The sequence below is a fragment of the Taudactylus pleione genome, unplaced genomic scaffold, assembly GCF_031769625.1.
Source record: "Taudactylus pleione unplaced genomic scaffold, aTauple2 ptg000903l, whole genome shotgun sequence".
NCBI lineage: Eukaryota > Metazoa > Chordata > Amphibia > Anura > Myobatrachidae > Taudactylus > Taudactylus pleione.
The window spans coordinates 4259269-4279326 of NW_028285304.1; the positions used below are offsets into that span (position 1 = coordinate 4259269).

Here is a 20058-nt window from a genome sequence, read left to right on the forward strand (position 1 = left end):
GTAACATCAGTAACATGGAGAACCTTCGGACCCATACGCACAACTAGTGGGTGACCTGACCCCCCCGCAGACATTGCTTTATCTCCTGCACGCAGTGAGAGCTCAGGCTGCATAGGGTCCGCAATGCTCAATTTATGCACGCCTCTGTAACGGCGTTGAAATGCACTGACACGCCTGCATTCGCACGACCACACCCCGTCGCCACCCACAAACGGTACTTCCTGTCAATCACTGGGTTGCAGGTCTGCGTGCTGTCTGCGATCACCTTCCCTTTCGCAGCACCTAGTGCGCACACGCGCACTGCGGCTTAAACGCATGCGCAGATTGCAAACATCGGCCAGCTGCATGCGAACGCAGCATTGCGTTCCTTGTTGAATCAGGTCCATTGTCATGCTGTGAGAAGCGGAGGGGGTGTGACCAGTGTCGTGTGGGTGTGACCAGTGCCATGTGGGTGTGGCCAGTGCTGTGTGGGTGTGGCCAGTGCTATGTGGGTGTGATCAGTGCTGTGTGGGTGTGACCAGTGCTGTGTGTGACCAGTGCTATGTGGGTGTGACCAGTGCTGTGTGGGTGTGGCCAGTGGCATGTGGGTGTGACCAGTGCTGAGTGGGTGTGGCCAGTGCTGAGTGGGTGTGGCCAGTGCTGTGTGGGTGTGGCCAGTGCTATGTGGGTGTGGCCAGTGCCATGTGGGTGTGGCCAGTGCCATGTGGGCTTGTACACCCTATTCATCATCAGCCACAATGTCTGATGGTGAATACATTCAAGTAGAAACATTGAATAATTTTGTGAAGGAAATAGAAATACAATTGCAATACTAATGATTCATGGAAGACTGCGTGGGCAGCTGGTCATTATTATGCTGTCATGGTGATGGGTCTATTTTTATGCGGAGGCATGGGACTGTCATTCCATCTGCTCCATTGTTAATCCAGCCCTGGTCGTCCAAGAGCCCTGGTTACGCAAGCGCCATGGACAGCAGCCAGACTCACCTGGGGATCTGTCTTATGCTGGGTACACACTGAACAGAGATATCTGCAGATGATGGTTGTTCATACACACGGAAAAACCATCATCTGTCATCTGCTGTGGGTCCCCGCTGGCCTGTGGGCTTGTCGTGCCCTCCTCCCCGTAGCCTCTGCTGTCGTTCACAGACATATCTCTGGTGCACACTTGCTGACAGGCACCCGCTCTATATTGGTCGATCAATTGATCGGCCAATATATCTGCCAGTGTGTACCCAGCATTACTCTGTTTACCCGAGCATTGGACTGACGTCTCTGAGCTACAGACAGCACTGCTGGCTAAGTACAAATACGACAGATCGAATGGGTAAGTAATGCCGGCTGTCAGGATGCCTCCTGTCAGAATACAGAGAGTGGCATCCCGATGGTTGGTATCCCGACAGGGGTCGAGTAAATATATTTACCCTCCCCCTTCCCCCCCTAAGCCTCCATTCTTGTAGCCTATTTCTAACCCTCCCCACCCCGCACCCTAACCCCAATCCTCCCCGTTAGTGCCTAAACCTAACCCTCCCCCCTTAGTGCTTAACCCTAACTCCCCAGTGGTGCATAACCCTGACCCTCCCAAATAGGGGTGCCCAACCCTAACCTCCCCCTGCAAAACCTAACTCTGCTATGCTCCCTAAACCAAACCCTTCTCCCCCCCGCAGCTAATACTAAGGGCGCCCCGGACTTACCTCGTTCGGGCACGCGTCCTTCCGCGTTCCGGCGTCAGGATTAAGATAAGCGTTGTATTTGGACGCCTATCTTAAGTCCCTTGTCAGGATTTCCCTGTCGTTATTGAGACCAGCGGCATCGCGACCACCGGTATCATAACTACATTCCTGACAGATGCTTTTATTGCAACACAGTAAAGAGTGTAAAAGGCATTGATCCTCCGTAAAAACAACCATGATTGTGATGACAACTGCAGCTTCGAAAATTATGAACCTTTATAAGTATAATCTAATAAAAAATGTAACTTGTGCAAATTTGTGTCCACATACAGTACATAACCATGGAACCATACAGTACAGCTATGTTTACACATAAATATAAAATATACATATGTCTGATGAAAACTAGCTTAAAGTAGACACGGCTGGTGGGAGGAGTTGTGCTGATGAGGGGCGTTGCTCGCAGTCCGGATTAGGCGCTTGGGTGCCCCTATTTTTAGAATAGCGGTCAAAAATGGGGTTTTGTCTTCCAGATTGAAATTACTTTGATTAGATGGGTTGGAGTGGGACCGCTGTCTGACAGAGTGGTGGAAGTAAGAGGCTTATTTGCGGGAAGAAGATGTTCTGTCACCCACCCACCACAAAATTGGAAAGGCTTATTGCATCTCCGCTTTCCATTAAGTAAAATAAATTATATTCTCCAATATATTGGCAACTGTAACATAACATGCATTGATAGACGATGGGTCGTCAAGATCTTGGCTCAGTGTTTACCCTCTTTATTATACGGGAACATCAAGTCTCTTCTCAATGCAATGAAGAGCTCGGTGACAGTGTCCATCCAGACCTTCTGCTGGTTGTCGTTGTCTGACTTTGATGTTTTCAAGGCTGCGTAGGCCATGGTCAAAAGTGTCCTCTCAAAGTCTTCTTTCTTCAGGGGACCCTGTACATAGGACAGTTTATCATTCAGCCTCCGAATGTCCGAGATAGACTTGGGAATCACGTCATTGCAAACGACGTCAAAGGCGGTGGCTTTTCTTAGCGAGGACAACTCCGGGTCGCGGAGAGCCAGCCGGTTGTCCCGGTCAATGTGGACTCCAGTTGAGAGAAACTAAAGGGAACAAGAAGAAAAAACAAGATCAAGATATAAATTACAGGAATGTTTTTGAGACAACTGATTCTGAGTCGTCTGCGAGTATTACTGCATGAGCGCGTGTCGTAGACGACATGCGTCTTAAAGAAGCTAATGTTCTGGGTGGTAAGCATCTCAGTCGTTTATCAACGATGGGTGAATAGACATTACTGGGCGTTTGCATGTAAGAGAAATGCCCGATGCGGGTGGACAGTTGTGACCTATTCGTGCGTCCACAGAGTGCACGCCATTTTCAGCCACATCCTCTAGCATGTGGTAGGTATAAGTGCCATTACTAGTGGTGATAGCTATTATAGTGTAGGCTTTACTTCTGCAGGAGACACATCACAAATATCTACGACGCCGGTAACAAGTAGCTCCTACAGATGTTGAACAGCTAAAAAATAAAAACATTCATTTAAAAAATGTACAGATAAGTGATAGATGGGTGTTATCCTGTAAGCCTTACACCAGGATTGCAACTTCTGTCTTACATAACTCTCAGCTGTCATTTATGACGACTTAAATAGGGAGGTAAGGGCGGGGAAGCAAAGGTCAATTACAGAAGTGGCACTTTGATGTAAATGCACCCCAACTAGACATGGACGCATATGAAAATATTGTCAGATGTATCACTGGGATGCGGTCAGGATACCGGGCCACTATCCTGACACCCACATCCTGACATGGGACTAAAGATAGGCGTCGAAAATCCCACCTATCATTAGCCCCACCACTAAATCCCGACACCCGGCTTACCGAACGGAGGTAAGCCGGGTGTCTTTGCATGTAGCCGTGGGGGGTAGGGTTAGCTTTTGGGACCTCTGGGGGGATTTAGGGTGGGGCTCCCCCCCAGGGGTTAGGGTAGGGAAAGGGGGGTTAGAGTTAGGTGGGAGGGTTAGGTATAGGGAGCGGGGAGGGGGGGTTAGGTTTAGGCACTAATGGGGGGAGGTTAGGGTTAGGTACTAGGGGGGAAGGTTAAGGTGAGGCAACCCCCCCGGAGGGTTAGGTATAGGGTGCGGGGAGGGGGAGTTAGGTTTAGGCACTAACGGGGGGAGGTTAGGGTTAGGCCCTAGGGGGAAGGTTAGGGCAGAGTTGTCTACCTTTTCAGATCTCTTCCCGGGAGAAGCCCGGGTAAGAGAAGCAGGAGGGGGGTGATGGGGGCGCGGCCTGACGATTCGCGTAATTAAGCCCCGCCCCCTCACGGTAAAATTGCTGCGATAGGCTAGAATTTGCATAGGGGGCGGAGCCAAATGACATGATTCATGTAGAATCATGTTTTAAGCCCCGCCCCCTACACGGAGGCCCACGATCACCGCGGGTATTCTCCTCATTCTGCCCACTTCACTAGGAAGTGGGCAGAATGCGGGAGAAATGCCTACCCTTCCGGGGGTGCGGGGGGTTACCCGAAAAATCAGGAGCCTCCCGCGAAAACCGGGAGGGTAGGCATGTATGGGTTAGGCACCACTAAGGGAGGGTTAGGGTTAGGCACAACCCTGGGAGGGTTAGGGTGAGGGGAGGATGGGTTAGGTTTAGGCACTAACGGGGGGAGGTTAGGGTTGGGTACTATGGGAAGGTTAGGGTTAGGTTTAGGGTGCAGGGAGGGGGGTTAGGTTTAGGCACTAACAGGGGGAGGTTAGGGTTAGGCACTAGGGGGGAAGGTTAGGGTTAGGCACCACTAAGGGAGGGTTAGGGGGGGGAGAGGGGAGGGGAGGGTACTTACCTTTGATGTTGGGATTTCAACCCACCGGGCTGCTGCTGTTGGTATTTGATCCGGCGGCTAAACAGCCGCCGGCATTATATACGGATTACGTATCACTAGCAGGTGCACCAACACGCAATGATGATGATGAAGTCAGGTGACCTAATATGGCGCAGCAGCGGATTACAGATGACATCTATTTACAAGTCACCTCCTGCGTCATTAGCATATTATTGCACAGTTGCTGCATGCAAAATCGCAGCCACTGTGCTAATAACGTGCAACTCTGCATTAAGCCCCATGTAATGGAGCTCTATGGGTGACATCCTGCACATTGTACTGCAAAGAACAGCATTCAATGCTCTAATAAAAGCGAGGACAGGCTACTAGGTTGTTTCTCTTTTGTGTGACTCCTAGGAGCTAAATGACATCACATTCTGACCATTCTGACCACCCGGCAGATAGTGAATGTCATGGAATGAATTTGTCAGTAGATGGCGCTCTTAGGCTATGATGTAGAATTGGTCGCTGCACCGCCTGTAGCTGGGATCTCGCTGTCTCTCATTCCTTCTATATTTTTATTTCATTTGTTAAGCTGTAAAAATATGCTGCACCGGCTCCGTGCAATCGTAACGTATGTTCTATCATAAAAGCGCAATTCCCTGCACGTCCAGCTGGATCACATCCAACTACTGACTCCTGCTGCTACGTCCTCACTACATGTTTCATGTGTTTTTATCTGTAACTCATGTCAGTGTAATCCTGGTGTTTATTACATTTCAGCATCCAAGGGATATAGCAAGTCCTAATCATACCGCACAAAGGCACGTTAGGTTCTATGGGGTCTATGTGCTAAGCCTTGGAGAGAGATAATGCGGATGTAGGTAAAGTACCAACCAATCAGCTCCTGTCACTTTACAGGCAGGGAGCACGATGTACTAAGAGTCGCATCGGCAATGCAGTACATTCCGCCTCTCTTCGGGTACATACGTCGGTTCATTACCGCGGTATGTACCTAAAAATGTGGTGAACATTGGGGCATGTGTCTGGGGCATGTGGTGTACATGCCCCAGACAGAGGGAATTCCGGGTTTAACACTCAGAAGTCTCTGTGCATTTGCAGGAGGACGTGGGCCGCTGGGGGTGATGGGAGGGATCCGATTGGATCCCTATCGGGGAGCGTCCCAAAAAGAAGCCCATAGGCTTCTATTGGGTAACGCCACCTGAAGATGGCGTCACCCACCAGGACAAATCTTTGTACATATGGGGTATGTGGTAAACCCCCCAAAAACTGCATTTTCAAGGGTTTTACCGCATTTTCCTCTTTAGTACATCCCACCCTGTGTTTGAAAAGTGAAAGTTAGTGCCGATTGGTTGGTACTTTGTGGTCTATTTACTAATCCTTGGATGGAGATAAAGTGAACAGAGATAAAGTACCAGCCAACCAGCTCCTAACTGTCATTTTTCAAACACAGCCTGGTACATGGCAGTTAGGAGCTGATCGGCTGGTACTTTATCTCCGCCCACTTCATAGACCCCTACAGATGTGTCCTGCTACATCGTTGCTGCGTACGCATCTGTATATGTGCAAGAAATAAAGGATGCTCATCTCAGTACCAGGGATACAAAAGATGGAACGTGGGGGCATATTTACTAATTATCAGGTTTTAGACACGATAATTCCAATCTCTTATCGCCGCTATTTGCTGCAAATAGAAATTAACATTTTCCCAAATGTGCTAAAAAATTCACACGCAGGGAGAGGGGCTCCGAAGCCGATCTGCGCATGCAAAATATCATAATATTACAGAACGTTCCCTTGGTTCCAAGAGAATTCCGCTTCCTGGCTGGTAAAAAAAAAAAAAAAAAGCAAAAAACAAATAATACATTAACGCCGCCCCACTTGGGTGGGTGATTTCCTTTGAAATGACAGGCATGCTCTGATTGGTCCGCATGTGAGAACAGTCACGCTCTGACCAGTCATAGGCCCTCATTCAGAGGCGGTCGCAAGAAGAGAGTGCTCGTTCTGAATGAGGGCGGCCGCTTCTATTTTTAAGTGCGGCCTCCTGGTCACTAGCTAAGCTGTGGCTTTAGCGACCAACCAGGTTGATGGTCGCGATGGTCAAGACCATCGCGACCATCGGGGCTTGCGACGAGACCCTAAGGTTGGGTCTCGGCAACCGCAAGCCCCAGGAAGCTTCCTGCTCTGATCGAGCAGGAAGCTCCCCACTAACATCACTGCTGATGTCAGTGCGGCCGCCCACAAAACGGCAGGCGTTCCTTAAGGCCTCCGTTTGTGTAACCACCCTGCGTGCGCAGGGCCTAAACATTGACCCGGTTACGAAACCGAATCCGAACCTTGACCCGGTTCTACTCGGAACATCGGATGTGTAAAGATTTCAGAAATCCGAACCCGCACATCTGTATTCGCGACAGTCCCTTAAGTTGTGCAGCGTTAATGTTTTTTTTTTGCCAAGCCAGGACTTAAATGCTACTTGGACTGAAGAGCTTGTTCTCTGTGGATGTGTGCAAGTAATAAATGAGAGAGGTGTGTGTGTGTGTTTGTGTATTATGTAAAATTTTTTTTTACAACATTCTGTGTCTGCGTCCTGTGTTTATTTTAATATTCTTTTTTACAGGTGCACTACAGGTCCCAGCAGGCCCCAATTTTGAGTCAGACGCATCTGCGGCCCATTGTCCATCTGACTGAGGCTGGCGGTTAACTACAGTACATTATGCTAATCCGAGAACCCGGCAGTGTATGCTAAAAATCTGCGCAGCTGCATGTAGAAGCCTCTCCCGCCCACCGATCTTACGTCTGCAGCCGTCATCATTAGTATGACACTCCCATGACGCTCTCACGAGATAGGCCAGTTCCGTGTGACTGCATGATCACCAGCCAGTTACCGCCCATTCCAGAGATGGTGCGGTCCGCCAACAGATGGATCAAGCCGTATTCACTAGCGAACTCCATCTGCGTGCTTCAGTCTGACTTGGCTCATGCGCAGTTGCCGATTTCTTTCTGGCGCTCGCGCAGTTTGCTGAAATCAGCAAGAACCATCCGCACTTCCACTTGCGCCTGACTCAAAATAGCCAAATTATTACTTAAAATAGTAGGACATAATTCTTATGAATGAAAATCCCTATAGAGTGTAAGCTTGCGAGCAGGGCCTCCTACCTTTCTGTCTGTCTGTCTGTCTGTTATTACCCAGCAGGGCTGGCTCCAGCATGAGCCGCGCCCTGTGCAGCGAGTGACCCGAAAAGAGGGTGTGGCCTAATAACAATTAGTCACGCCCTCTAAATTAGACTATTTGGGGCAGAGTCGCCTACCTTTGTAAATCTCTTCCCGGGAGAAGCCTGGGTAAGAGAAGCAGGAGGGGGACGATGGGGGCGGGGCCTGATGGTTCACATAATTAAGCCCCGCCCCCTCACTGGAAAATTGCCCCGATTGGCTAAAATTTGCATAAGGGGCGGGACCAAATTACGTGATCCATGTAGAATCACGTTTTAAGCCCCGCCCCTACACGGAGACCTGCGATCGCCGCGGATATTCTCCTCATTCTGCCCACTTCACTAGGAAGTGGGCAGAATGCGGGAGAAATGCCTACCCTTCTGGGGGTGCGGGGGGTTACCCGAAAAATCGGGAGCCTCCCGCGAAAACCGGGAGGGTAGGCATGTATGATTTGGGGGCGTGTCCGTATGGCACACCTCCCATTTAACGTCAGGCAGGCGGGCGAGCCCAGCACTACGCCAGTAGCTGAGCTGCCCCCTGCTCTCTCCCTGCACTGAATGGATGTGCGTGGAATCCATTCTTCTTCCCAGGGGCTGGCACCGCCGCACAGTTGCGGCGGTGGAGGTTCCCGACTGCCCGCGGGACGCTTCGTCCCGCAGGTGGAACAGCGGGGCAGTGCCTGAAAATAGGGACTGTCCTGCTGAAATCGGGAATGGCTGGGAGGGGTGCGCCCTCTATACGGTTCGACTGCACTGGTCGAACATGCCTCGAGCCGGCCTGTTACCCAGCCTCATCTTTTTACTGTTTTGATTAAGTAGTAAAGAACAACAGAATAGAATATGCTGGTGGTATATAAGTAACTGTTAATAAATAATAATAATAATAATAATAAAATAATAATAATAAATAATAATAATAATAATAATAATAATAATAAAATAATAACAGCATAATTTAGCTCATAGCTTGTACACATACTGTATATAAAGTGCATTCCTCTGTACTCAGTGTGTTATATATATTATGTTTGAGTTTAGAGCCCCTTTAGGCATGCAGAACTGGCCAGTTCATTATAATTATACACTAACAAAACACTTCTCACAATGTTTCCATACAGTAAGCGCAGTAAATCTCAGCCTCTGCTCCGGGGAACTAGGGCGTGGATCCGTTATTATAATCAGCTTCCAGGATTCCTGCAATGTACATTATAACAACGTCTATAGATTTTCCACTTACCTCATACAGCAGCTCCACCTCAGGCAGAGACTTCTGCAGGACGGGGTCCAGGAACGCGGCCGAGGAGCGACGCACCCGGTGGGCAGACGGAAAAAACACCACTAAGGATACAAGGGAACAGGTAGTGTGGTGAATAAACTGTGCACAACATATTACAGGCTGCAATTAGCACTCGAGTCACAGGGATTCCGGCCATTATAGGTGCTGTATAGTGAAAACTAGATATATTAGTGCATTTGTACACACAGATGTTTTATTAAACCTCCCATCGTCTGAGGATTGACCAGTGCGGGAATCATTGACAATAAAACATACTCAATTGAAATAAAGACACAGAGACTTGTATTTGGCAGAATTGTTAGCTATTTTATTTAAACAAATAATGAATTAATTACTAAAATTTATTAAATTAATTTAAATATGGTAGCAAAGAAAGAACGGCTAACAACAGCCCAAGCCTAACACTATAAACACTCCAACCACAACACATACACTCAAGCCTTCTACCTTGACTACCCACCCGATAAGGTGATGATGCTGCCCCCGGCAGGGTGGTCCAGCAGACTTTAACAGTCAACGAAGGTGAGCGAAACAAAGAGTAAACCAATATTCACAGTGCTAATAGGTAACCTGCCATTCTTTCCCGCCTAAAATAGCCAACGAAGAAATCACCAAACCCAAATCAAAGAGAGCACATAACGTAAAATTTAGGGAGGGAGGGTGGGAAGACAGGAACAAAAGAGGCTGACTCCGCCTCCAACAATCTCTGATATCCCTGCTAAAACCTACAATCCTAAGAACCCATAGGCCCTAATTAACACATGATTCCCCACACTGGTCCGCCCCCAGCCTAGGAGGTTTAACCCTCTCCACTCCTATACAGTCATTTCGTTTATCATACTGTAGTCTGGTGTTGTGGGGGTTGCGTTCAAATGTTTCCTGTCAGTGCCTTGAAAAACAGCTAAAAATTTGCAAATTGTGATAAGAACACACACTCCATAATCATGGACATTATGACACATTTGGATCATATATTGGTGCATACACACAGTCAGATTTTTCATCAGATTTGAACGATAACGATAACGATTTAAAAAATTGTTCAATCATTCAAATCTGATGGAAAAATGTGTGCAACCATGAACGATGGACGATGAACGATGCGCCTTCGTGTTTGTCAGAGAAAGATATCTGGCATCTGACATGTTTGCAGTCAGATTTCGTTCATACGCCCTGATTCAGAGCCGGACGCTCTGACCAGAGCGCTCGCTCTGAATCAAGGCCCACCTCCATTAAAATGGAGCGTCCTCCTGGACGCTCGTATAGCTGTGGGTCACCACCCACAGCATATACGAGCGTGCAAAATGACCATCGAAACTGCGAGCAAAAGCCTGCGGTTGAGTTTTTCAACCGCAAGGCCAGGAGTGATTTTGGCTCTATCAGAGCCAAAATCACTCCCACTGACATCACTAGTGATGTCAGTGGGGCCGGCTTCAGACGGTAGGCGTGCCCCCGGCACGCCCACCAAAGGGGGCGTGCTGTCAGTCACCATCGACAGCACGCCCCCTTTGATGAGACACTCCGAGCGAAGGAAAGTCCTTCGCTCATCGGGTCTCGCGCATGCGCACGACGGAGCTCCCTCCGTCGTGCGCATGCGCAGTGGGGACCATCAACCCACTTGCGAGCGGACAGCCGCTCGCGAGTGGGTCTGAATGACCTCCATAGTTCTTTAGATATCGTTGAAATCGTTCAAAACGGTCATCATTCAACGATATCGTTCATCGTTCAACGATATCGTTCATCTGGCAAATCTGACTGTGTGTATCCACCTTAAGTATTTGCACTATTTCATGTATGTTCACGTGCCCACTAACCAGATTTTCACCCCAACAATCTATTTTGGAAACAGCGACTCGCCTAATTTCCTTGTAAAACGTTCTACGCTGCTCTGTTTGTTCAATATAAAATACTGTACTTCTACTAACAACCAAAGGGCCTGATTCAGACCGGGTCACTAGAGAAGCGTCTGCTCGCTGCTGCCGATGTTCGCTAATCTGCGCATGCGTATGCATCGCGGTGCGCAAACTACTTATAGCGTTCGGGACCCGCTCGCTCGCCCTGCAAAGACAGCCCAGTGTAATGAGTGACATGAGAGGCCGTTTGAGGGTGGTAACAGGGGCAGTCCAGTGAAAACGGGGGAGTGAAGGTGCGAACGCAGGCGTGCCTGAGTGTCTTAACGCTGTTTCAGGGGCGTGCATAATTAACACGCAGCATCCTAGTACACGTCACCAGCCTTTTTTTTTTACACTGAAATACTCGCAGTGCTTGCGTTAGGGTAGAGGCAACCACAAGCGCTGCGTTCGCATCCAATGGTCCTCGATGTACCAATGTTTTTTAATACACTTCCTGGAGATGACGTGCGCTAGTGGGCATCCCACCATACGCTGCTGGGCATTTGCATACACAAAGTGATCGCTCGCCAAGACACAGTGAGCATGTTTATGCCTTGCCGAGGGAGCGCCTGTCTTGACGTCAGCTGAATTTGGATACGCAGGGAGTGCGCGGCCGCAGCAAGCGAACGGGTCTGAATCAGGCCCAAAGGGCGGGATGAATCAGGTGTCGCATATACTATGCAATACATCCCGCCCTCTATCGCATGTATACCATGTTTTCTAACACCGATATGCATTGTTGAAAAGGAGTGCGGTACTGCGCAGACTCCAGTCTTCCTGTTTCTCCAAGAAGGCTTCATGCCATATCCCAAGATGGCCACCATGATCACTACTGAGCATGTGCCGGGGCCATCTTGTCTTTACTGTGTAGAGTGACATGGTGGGTGACAGCAGTCTCCTACTTACTGTAGCTCCTAAAGAGAACCTGTTTTTTACCTGCATTTAACGCTGTTCCAGCTTCCCTGTATGGATAACCATTTGCAGCATACACTCACCGGCTGGTGAGCTGTATAGAAACCCGCTCCGCTCCATTACCAGTGTACATATAACAGTGAGTACAGTTGCTTCTACTATCTCTCAATAAACCAACACCACTGGTTAAGTAACTGGGCTGTTCATTGTGTGAGCCATTGGCTGGTGTGTGCCTATATAACTCTGCAATATCAACATCTACTTCCTGGGGTAGCTCTTTCGATAGGATTGGGCAGAAGCTCCGTATACAGTAGTTACATTTTCCGGAGCTTGCAGCATACAGGCGCATCGCAGCCCCAAAGAATTCTATGGGGCTTGCTGCCCCGGTGGTCCGCAGCGGATATCTCTATTTTAATACATATGGGGTTTTTCGAGCATTTGTTGGATGCATTGCACCCAAAGTCATAAAACAGGGAGGCAATCGGGAAGCCGACTGCCTAAATACCGGCATCCGGCTTCCCGACTGTCTTATCCCGGCAAGGGTGAAATTTCCCCGACGCCGGGAGACCGGCGTCCGGCATCACGATCGTAGTGATGCAGGGCGCCGCGAGCGGACAGCCGCAGGGGGGGAGGGTTAGGTTTAGGGCTCCCGGGGGGGACTTAGGGTTAGGCACCCCCCCGGGAGGGTTAGGGTTAGGCTAGGGGGAGGGAGGGTTAGGGTTAGGCACCCCCGGGGGGGACTTAGGGTTAGGCACCCCCGGGGGGGACTTAGGGTTAGGCACCCCCCCGGGGGACTTAGGTTTAGGCAGCGGGAAAGGGGGTGGTTAGGGTTAGGCACTTGGGGGGGAAGTTAGGGTTAGGCACCCCTAAGGAGGGTTAGGGTTAGGGGGGTTAGGTTAGGTTAGTGGATACTTACCTATCCACGATCGGGATTTCCAGTGCTGTTGGGCTTCCGCTGCGTCGCACTCTGCTTCTGTCGGGCTGCCGCCGACGGGAATCGAACCGCCGGCCATGCGGCCGACGGTATTTCATACCAATTCCATAAAACAAGACTACTCCTGCATAAACATCTGCATATGCTGACTTATCTAAATCTGATTGTGTCGCAGTTTCTTGAGCACGTCTCTACTTGTAAATTTACTAGATTTACTGTTGTGTTTCAATGGCTAAATTACACATTTACTAACAGACAAGTTTTTGTTATCGATTTTTAAGTATTAGTAAATGTGCGATTTAGCCCCTATAACACAACATTGATGTTGCTCTATTTAGAATGATTCTTAATCGATTAAAATAGACCACAGGTTCTCAAACTCGGTTCTCAGGACCCCAAACGGTGCGTGTTTTCCAGGAATCTTCACAGAATCACAAGTGAAATAATTAGCTCCAACTGTGGATTCTTTAAAATGTGTCAGTGAGTAATGACTACAGCTGTGCACCTGCTGGGTGACCTGGAAAATGTGTACTGTGTGGGGTCCCGAGGGCTGAGTTTAGACCTTTAGTAAATATACCCCCTAGTGCAGAGGTTACCAACCACGGTCCTCAAGGCACACTAAAGCTGGCCACAGACTAGACCAGTGGTTCTCAAACTCGGTCCTCGGGACCCCACACGGGTCACATTTTCCAGGTCAGCCAGCAGGTGCACAGGTGTGTTCATTACTCACTGACACATTTTAAAAGATCCACAGGTGGAGCTGATTATTTAACTAGTGATTATGTGAGGAGACCTGGAAAACATGCACTGTTTGGGGTCCTGAGGACCGAGTTTGAGAACCTGCGCACTATACCAACTTACATCCAACCATCCAACTAGTTGATTGGTTGGAATGAAAATCTGGTAATGTATGGGAGCAAATGACAATCAGCAATTTGCTCCCAAACGCCGGAAAATGGACAAAAACTCTTGTTTGAACAAATTGTTAAGATCAAACATTTGACAAACTTGTCTGACCGACGATTTTCATCTGTTTTCTGGCATTTAGGAGCAAATTGCTGATCATCATTTACTCCCATACGTTACCAGATTTTCATTCCAACCAATCAACTAGTTGGATGGTTGGATGAAAGTTGGTCTAGTGTGTGGCCAGCTTAACAGTCCAGGTTTTAAGGATAGCCATACTTAACCACAGGTGTTTTAATTAGAACCTCAGTTATTTTGATTTAACCATCTGTGCTCAAGCATGGATATCACTAAAACCTGGACTGTAAAGCTGGCCACACACTAGACCAACTTACATCCAACCAGCCAACTTGTTGATTGGTTGGAATGAAAATCTGGTAACATATGGGAGAAAATGATGATCAGCAATTTGCTCCTAAATGCCAGAAAAGATGAAAATGGTCATCAGACAAGTTTGTTAAATGTTTGATCTAAACTATTGTTCAAACAACAGTTTTGGTCCATTTTCCAGCGTTTGGGAGCAAATTGCTGATTGTATTCCTTACCAGATTTTCATTCCAACCAATCAACTAGTTGGCTGGTTGGACAGATAATCTTTAGATGTGTGGCCAGCTTTAGGCTGGGTACACACCTAAAGATTTTCTGTCCAACCAGCTGACTAGTTGATTGGTTGGAATGAAAATCTGGTAATGTATGGGAGCAAATGACAATCAGCAATTTGCTCCCAAACGCCGGAAAATGGACAAAAACTGTTGTTTGAACAAATTGTTTAGATCAAACATTTAACAAACTTGTCTGACCGACGAATTTCATCTGTTTTCTGGCATTTAGGAGCATATTGCTGATCATCAGTTACTCCCGTACGTTACCAGATTTTCATTCCCACCAATCAACTAGTTGGCTGGTTGGACAGAAAATCCTTAGGTGTGCACCCAGCCGTAAGCTGGGTGCACACTGACAGATACATTGGCCAATCAATTGATCGGCCAATGTATCTGCTGCCCGTCGGGCAGTGTGTACCCGGGATATGTCGGTGAATGTTGGCGTTTACCGACATATCGCATTGGCTGTGCTGCAAATAACAAATCAATTATATGGTTTTAAACACTGGAAAACATACAAAAACAATTGTGCAAATTGGTTACATTTGTTTTATTTATCCAATTTGGTTGAACGTCCATTTTTGTCTGTTTTACAGTGTTTGTGAGCAAATGGACGATTGTCATTTGCTCCCATACATTACCAGATTTTCATTCCAACCAGCCAGATTGGACAGATATCTGACAGATAATTGTATAATGTATGCCCAGCATTAGACCAGCCATAGCTTAGTTTCAATTAATTTTTTATCCTGAATACAATGTATAACTTACAGTATGAAGGTTTCTGCAGGTCAGAGTATAGACAATTAGGGGTTCATTTAAAAATCCACGTATATTGTTTTCTTTGCATAAGAGACGTATTTCCATACATAGGGGGAAATCCGATTAGTCTAGACTCGCAATTGGTGTGAATTGGGTGCGTGTTGCCATTGCCACGGCGTTCAAACACTGGCAACGGCACCGCACTTCGAACCCCTCGCGGCCCTCTTTCAAGCTGTACTCGCTCAATTTTGTAGGCATCCCTACGCGCACAGTTTTGAGCGAGTTCAGGCTGCCGTCAAGTGCAGCCGTTGTCACGATGACTCGCACCCGCGAATGCATCACTTATAATTGGATTGACTCCATAGAATACATGCACACCAAAAAAAATGTGTATCTGTCAGAAATCCGACTTTGGCGCATCCTACACTTCTGACTGGTGGAGCGGAGTGTGAGCAGGTAAGTTTAGGACATGAACAGTAAGGTCCTGTTCATGTAGTAACACCGGACACATCAGCAGATGTCCGGAGGAGCGCCACTTGTAAGTGATGGAGATCTGCTGCAAAGATAGTACTGTACTTCCGATAATCATCAACATCACTGCGCTATCTAATCAACTCTGATTGGCTGTCTATTGACCCCTCCAGCCAACACCACTTAAATCATTAGAGTAGAGGCTATATTATATGAAATCGCCGACGTCTACTCGCATTACTTAATTGACATTTCCGGTTGGATTACTCTAGGAGAGAAGATTCCCATTAGATTTCAGAAAGGGAAAACAACAGATGTTTGTATTTAATTTAATTAAATGGGTATTTGTGTTTTGTTTTTGTGTTTGTACGCAATTACATAGTACATGGAACATGCAACTTTCATGGTTATTAATAACTCTGTCTAGACACTAATCTCTTGTGTGTCAGGAACCGTACTCAAGTCCGGGGTCGCACTGCTCATGTCCTGGCAGGGCGCTCCCGGCCTGGTGTCACACGGAGAGTGCTGCCGGCAGGTCCTCAGCGTAACAGTGGTCTTGGGGCTCCAGCGGCATTCAGCCGGCTGCGGATACTGAGCGCTGTCATGGCGGCTCCTGTCTGACTAGATGTGTCACTCATGGGTCCTCTGTGTGCTGGTGGTCTCAGGCGGCTCGGAGTTCCGGCGACGTGCCCGTCGGATCCGGACACTGGGCGCCTCCATATTGATCCTGATCAGTTGACCGCTCTGTCTCCCAATGGGTATCCAGATTTGCGGCCACGTGACGGCATCAGCCAATCCCTGTGACTCAGTGGGTATAAAGCCTTGCTCCTGACAGCAGTGCCTGAACTTCATCGCTGATACATGAATCTATTCTAGCTCCCATGCTAGTTGCACTTGTCACTCTGACGACTCCGGCTCCAGTGTATTTTCTAAGTCCGGTCCACTCCAGTTCCAGTGTATTCTTCGTAGACCGGTCCACTCCGCCACCAGTGTATTCTTTGAAGTACGGTCCACTCCGCCACCAGTGTATTCTCCAAGCCTGGTCCAACTCCAACATGTGTATTATTAAGTCTGACCTTAGTCCATCTATGGTGTATTATTAGTCCAGGTCCACCCAGGTCATTCCCTTCTGGTCTCTACCTGCAAGTCTGGTCTCAGTATAATCCAGTGTTTATCCCAAGATCCAGTCCTAGGTGTGGCTACTACTGTACAACCTGTGTGATAGCATCCTCCTACTTATATTCCATCTTTGAGGAGGACCTATATACGACCCTCCTTAGACCAAGCCTCTCGTACCACCAGTGAGCGGTTACCTGAGCGCCTTCTGTGCAAACCAGAATCCCCAGTCCTGACAGTGTGCCTACAACACTTCGTCAGGGCTTCTCCCACCTACAGCTACAACTTGATACAATATTTATAGGGGCTTCCTCATTCATGACAAGTCTACAGATTCTTATTTTAGTCATTTCTTAAATTATTTTTCCGATTTCTCCCTCTTTCCGGAAATAGTTAAAAAAGTTACAAAATTGCACCAGAAAAGGTGCAGGAACTGTGTACACCTGAGTACCATCAGAAAAAGTTCTGCACTTTGCTATTATATTGTGTACGAATAGGGTAATGGGATCTTCGCATTTGCTGATAAATCTGTGGGGCCTATTCATTAAGCGTAAAAATTCTCTGGAGATAATTAGCTTTAGAACTCGCATGGAGTTCTAGCTAATTATAGGTGGAATTCATCATTCCACCTCTCCATAAGTATCTATTCCGAAAAGCTGTCATTTTTGCGATGACAGCTTTTCGGGAAATAGATACTTTTCCCTGCCTACACTACCTTATCGCATCTGGAAACAGTGCTGCGCATGCGCTGTTACATCTGTAAAACTAGCGCATGCGCAGCACTGCCTACAGATGAGTTAAGTTTCGGACCCCCCCACCCCCCACCCCCCTCCGCTCACCTTCCCCCCCCCCCGGCTTACCTGTCTGCGCAGCAGCCTCCGGCTCCGTCCTGCTGGTCTGTCATGTGGTTTCCCAGCAGACCACATGACAGATTAGAAAAAAGAAAAAAAAATTTTTTCTTTTCCTAAACTTTCTTGTGCTCTGCTGGGGAGCACACATGACAGACCAGCCTCTGGAGCCTGAGGACGGAGCAGAGCGCCGGAGGGACTCGTCAGGGGACCTGCACACGCTGATACAGGTAAGTGGATTCTGCTATTCGCCACCTCACAGTGGCGAATAGTAACTGCATCAAATTCCGAAAATTGATAATTTTCGGAATTTGATGAATACCACAATTTCCACATCCCCATACTAATGTACTAATGTACTAATACTAATGTACTAATGTACTAATGTATGGGGAGTGTGGAAATTAACGCAGGGGAACTTAGCAAGGAGATATCTGTGATATCTCCTGTGTTAAGTCTGTTCATGAATACCAAAATAACGTTATTTAAGGAAAATGTTTAGTGTTGATGAATAGGCCCCTGTATCTCTACACTTTCTCAGAGGCTAGTGGCTGCTCATGTTCAGGGCCATAGAGAGTAGGCCCAGGCACCATTACTATCAGGGGTATGGCCTAATTGCGGGAGGCATGGCCACGCCCCCACAGAAAGAAAACCCAACAACAACACTATTTGCAGCACCGCGAAGCCATGCTCTGCACTGGGGAGCCCCTCAGCCCGGTGCATATCCAGGGAGGTGGGGGGCATCAATCCTTCGCACAGGCAGAAGAGAGGAGACTGCTGCTTCTGCTCAGCAGCAGCAATCTTCCTGGTTTCTCACTGCATCCCAGCACACAGCAGCACGAGCTGTGCTACTAAAAGGTAAGAGGGAGGGAGGGTGGTGTCAGACTTGGGCCCCCACTGGGCCCTTCCAACAAGCCCGAGCCCGGGTAATTAATACACACTCCCACCTTTTCAACGTCTCTGAACACATCCACAAAAATGCCTATTTTCTTGTCCATGCTTTTTCCGGTGCACATAATTTCCTTAGAACGTAAAGAAAAACCAAAGTATTAGTATTCGCTACAAAGTATTAGTCCGTCCAGTAGGATAGAATCGACTTAGCACTATAAAAATATTTGTCTAGGAGACAGTTCCAGCAGGAAATTGTAGGCTGAAAATGTATAAGTATTCGATAGCAAAGATCTTAACAACTAAGAGGCCAATTTATCAAGTCCCAAAAAGAGCAGCTTTTTCCTGGGGGCCCAGTATCCCCCCAATTACTGGGACCCCAATTCTCGCATGGCTTCCAGTAGCAGTTTCAGTAAAAATGTAAAATATATAAGGATCTGGTGCTCTCCCACCTACTGTAGGTAGTAGCGCAGATTTATGCCAGTTTTAAAACCAGACATTTGCATCACAATGAACTCCAGATTCTTACTTATTACAGCATTAAATTCCCTTTTGTTTTGATAAACCCTGTGAAGTTTAACAGCAATGTTAAAGCCAAGAGCCTGAGAGGAAAATTGGAAGCATATGTACAGACATGAATATATTCCCATATACGAGTCCATATAACACAGGTTCTGACGTGAGTCACAGAATGTGTGTCTCAGAGCCGGTACATCTGCGTGTATATAAAACAAGGTGCAGTCTGTACTAAATATAGTGTGTGTGTTGGATGTACAAGTATAACGCCTGCGTGTGTGTGTATAAATCACAGGCCCGGGCCCAGCGGACGTGCGAGCGGGGCGTGCCACTACAAGAGTGCCAGGAGCCAAAAGTATTATTGGAGCTTGGGATCTTTGGACAGGAGCTGAGATTTACTGGTGTTCCAGCCAAGCGCTGCATGCCAGGTATAACAGGAATGGCATGCAGGAATGTATTTCCATTTACTGTATATATGAGGGAACATAACTCTTTCATTTGCAGGCACCATGGGTCAAAGTCTACTTTTCGCAAGTCATGTAAAATCGGGTGTGTATCATAATTCATTATTGTATAAAAATGGATTTTAGTAGTTTTGTTTTGTGTTGCACATGTTTGAGAAAGTAAAAATCTGTTTTCAGGTGTTTGAGTCGCACCGGGCATGTATCTGAGTCGCACCGGGCATGTTTGAGTCGCACCGGTCATGTGTCTGAGTCTCACCGGTCATGTGTCTGAGTTGCAATGCCCATGTGTCTGAGTCGCACCGCGCAGGTGTCTGAGTCGCACCGCATAGGTGTCTGAGTCACACCGCACAGGTGTCTGAGTGCGCGGTGCGACTCAGAGACATGCCGAGACTTGCAATTTCTGAGACAGGTCAGGGCTGATGTAATTGTGCGGGATGGGCCGATATTCCTCGATGTTACCGATGTGTATGCAAGACAGCGAGGTATTATGGATGTGAAAAAGCAATAGTGGGCGTCTCTATGCTGGCTGAGCGGTGGCAGACGTTAGCATATTTTCACAGTAGCACTGCGTGCGATTACGGAGCTGCCATTGCAATAGCGTCCGTGCTGAATCAGGCACAGGAACAGGGAAAGAACGTAAATGTGGAAGCTCAA

The 20058-nt window shown here is 47.8% G+C and overlaps 1 protein-coding gene across 1 annotated transcript in view; it reads right to left on the bottom strand.

Moving 5' to 3' along the window:
* Positions 1-1930: 1930 nt before the first annotated feature.
* Positions 1931-20058, bottom strand: part of FAM180A (family with sequence similarity 180 member A) — a 102794-nt gene continuing 84666 nt past the window's right edge. Inside the window, exons 3-4 of the mRNA XM_088459237.1 lie at positions 8974-9074; positions 1931-2783 (exon numbers count right to left, since the gene is read on the bottom strand). Coding sequence (XP_088315363.1) covers positions 2436-2783; positions 8974-9074 — 449 coding nt within the window. The 3' untranslated portion in view covers positions 1931-2435. The remainder of the gene's footprint in view (positions 2784-8973; positions 9075-20058) is intronic.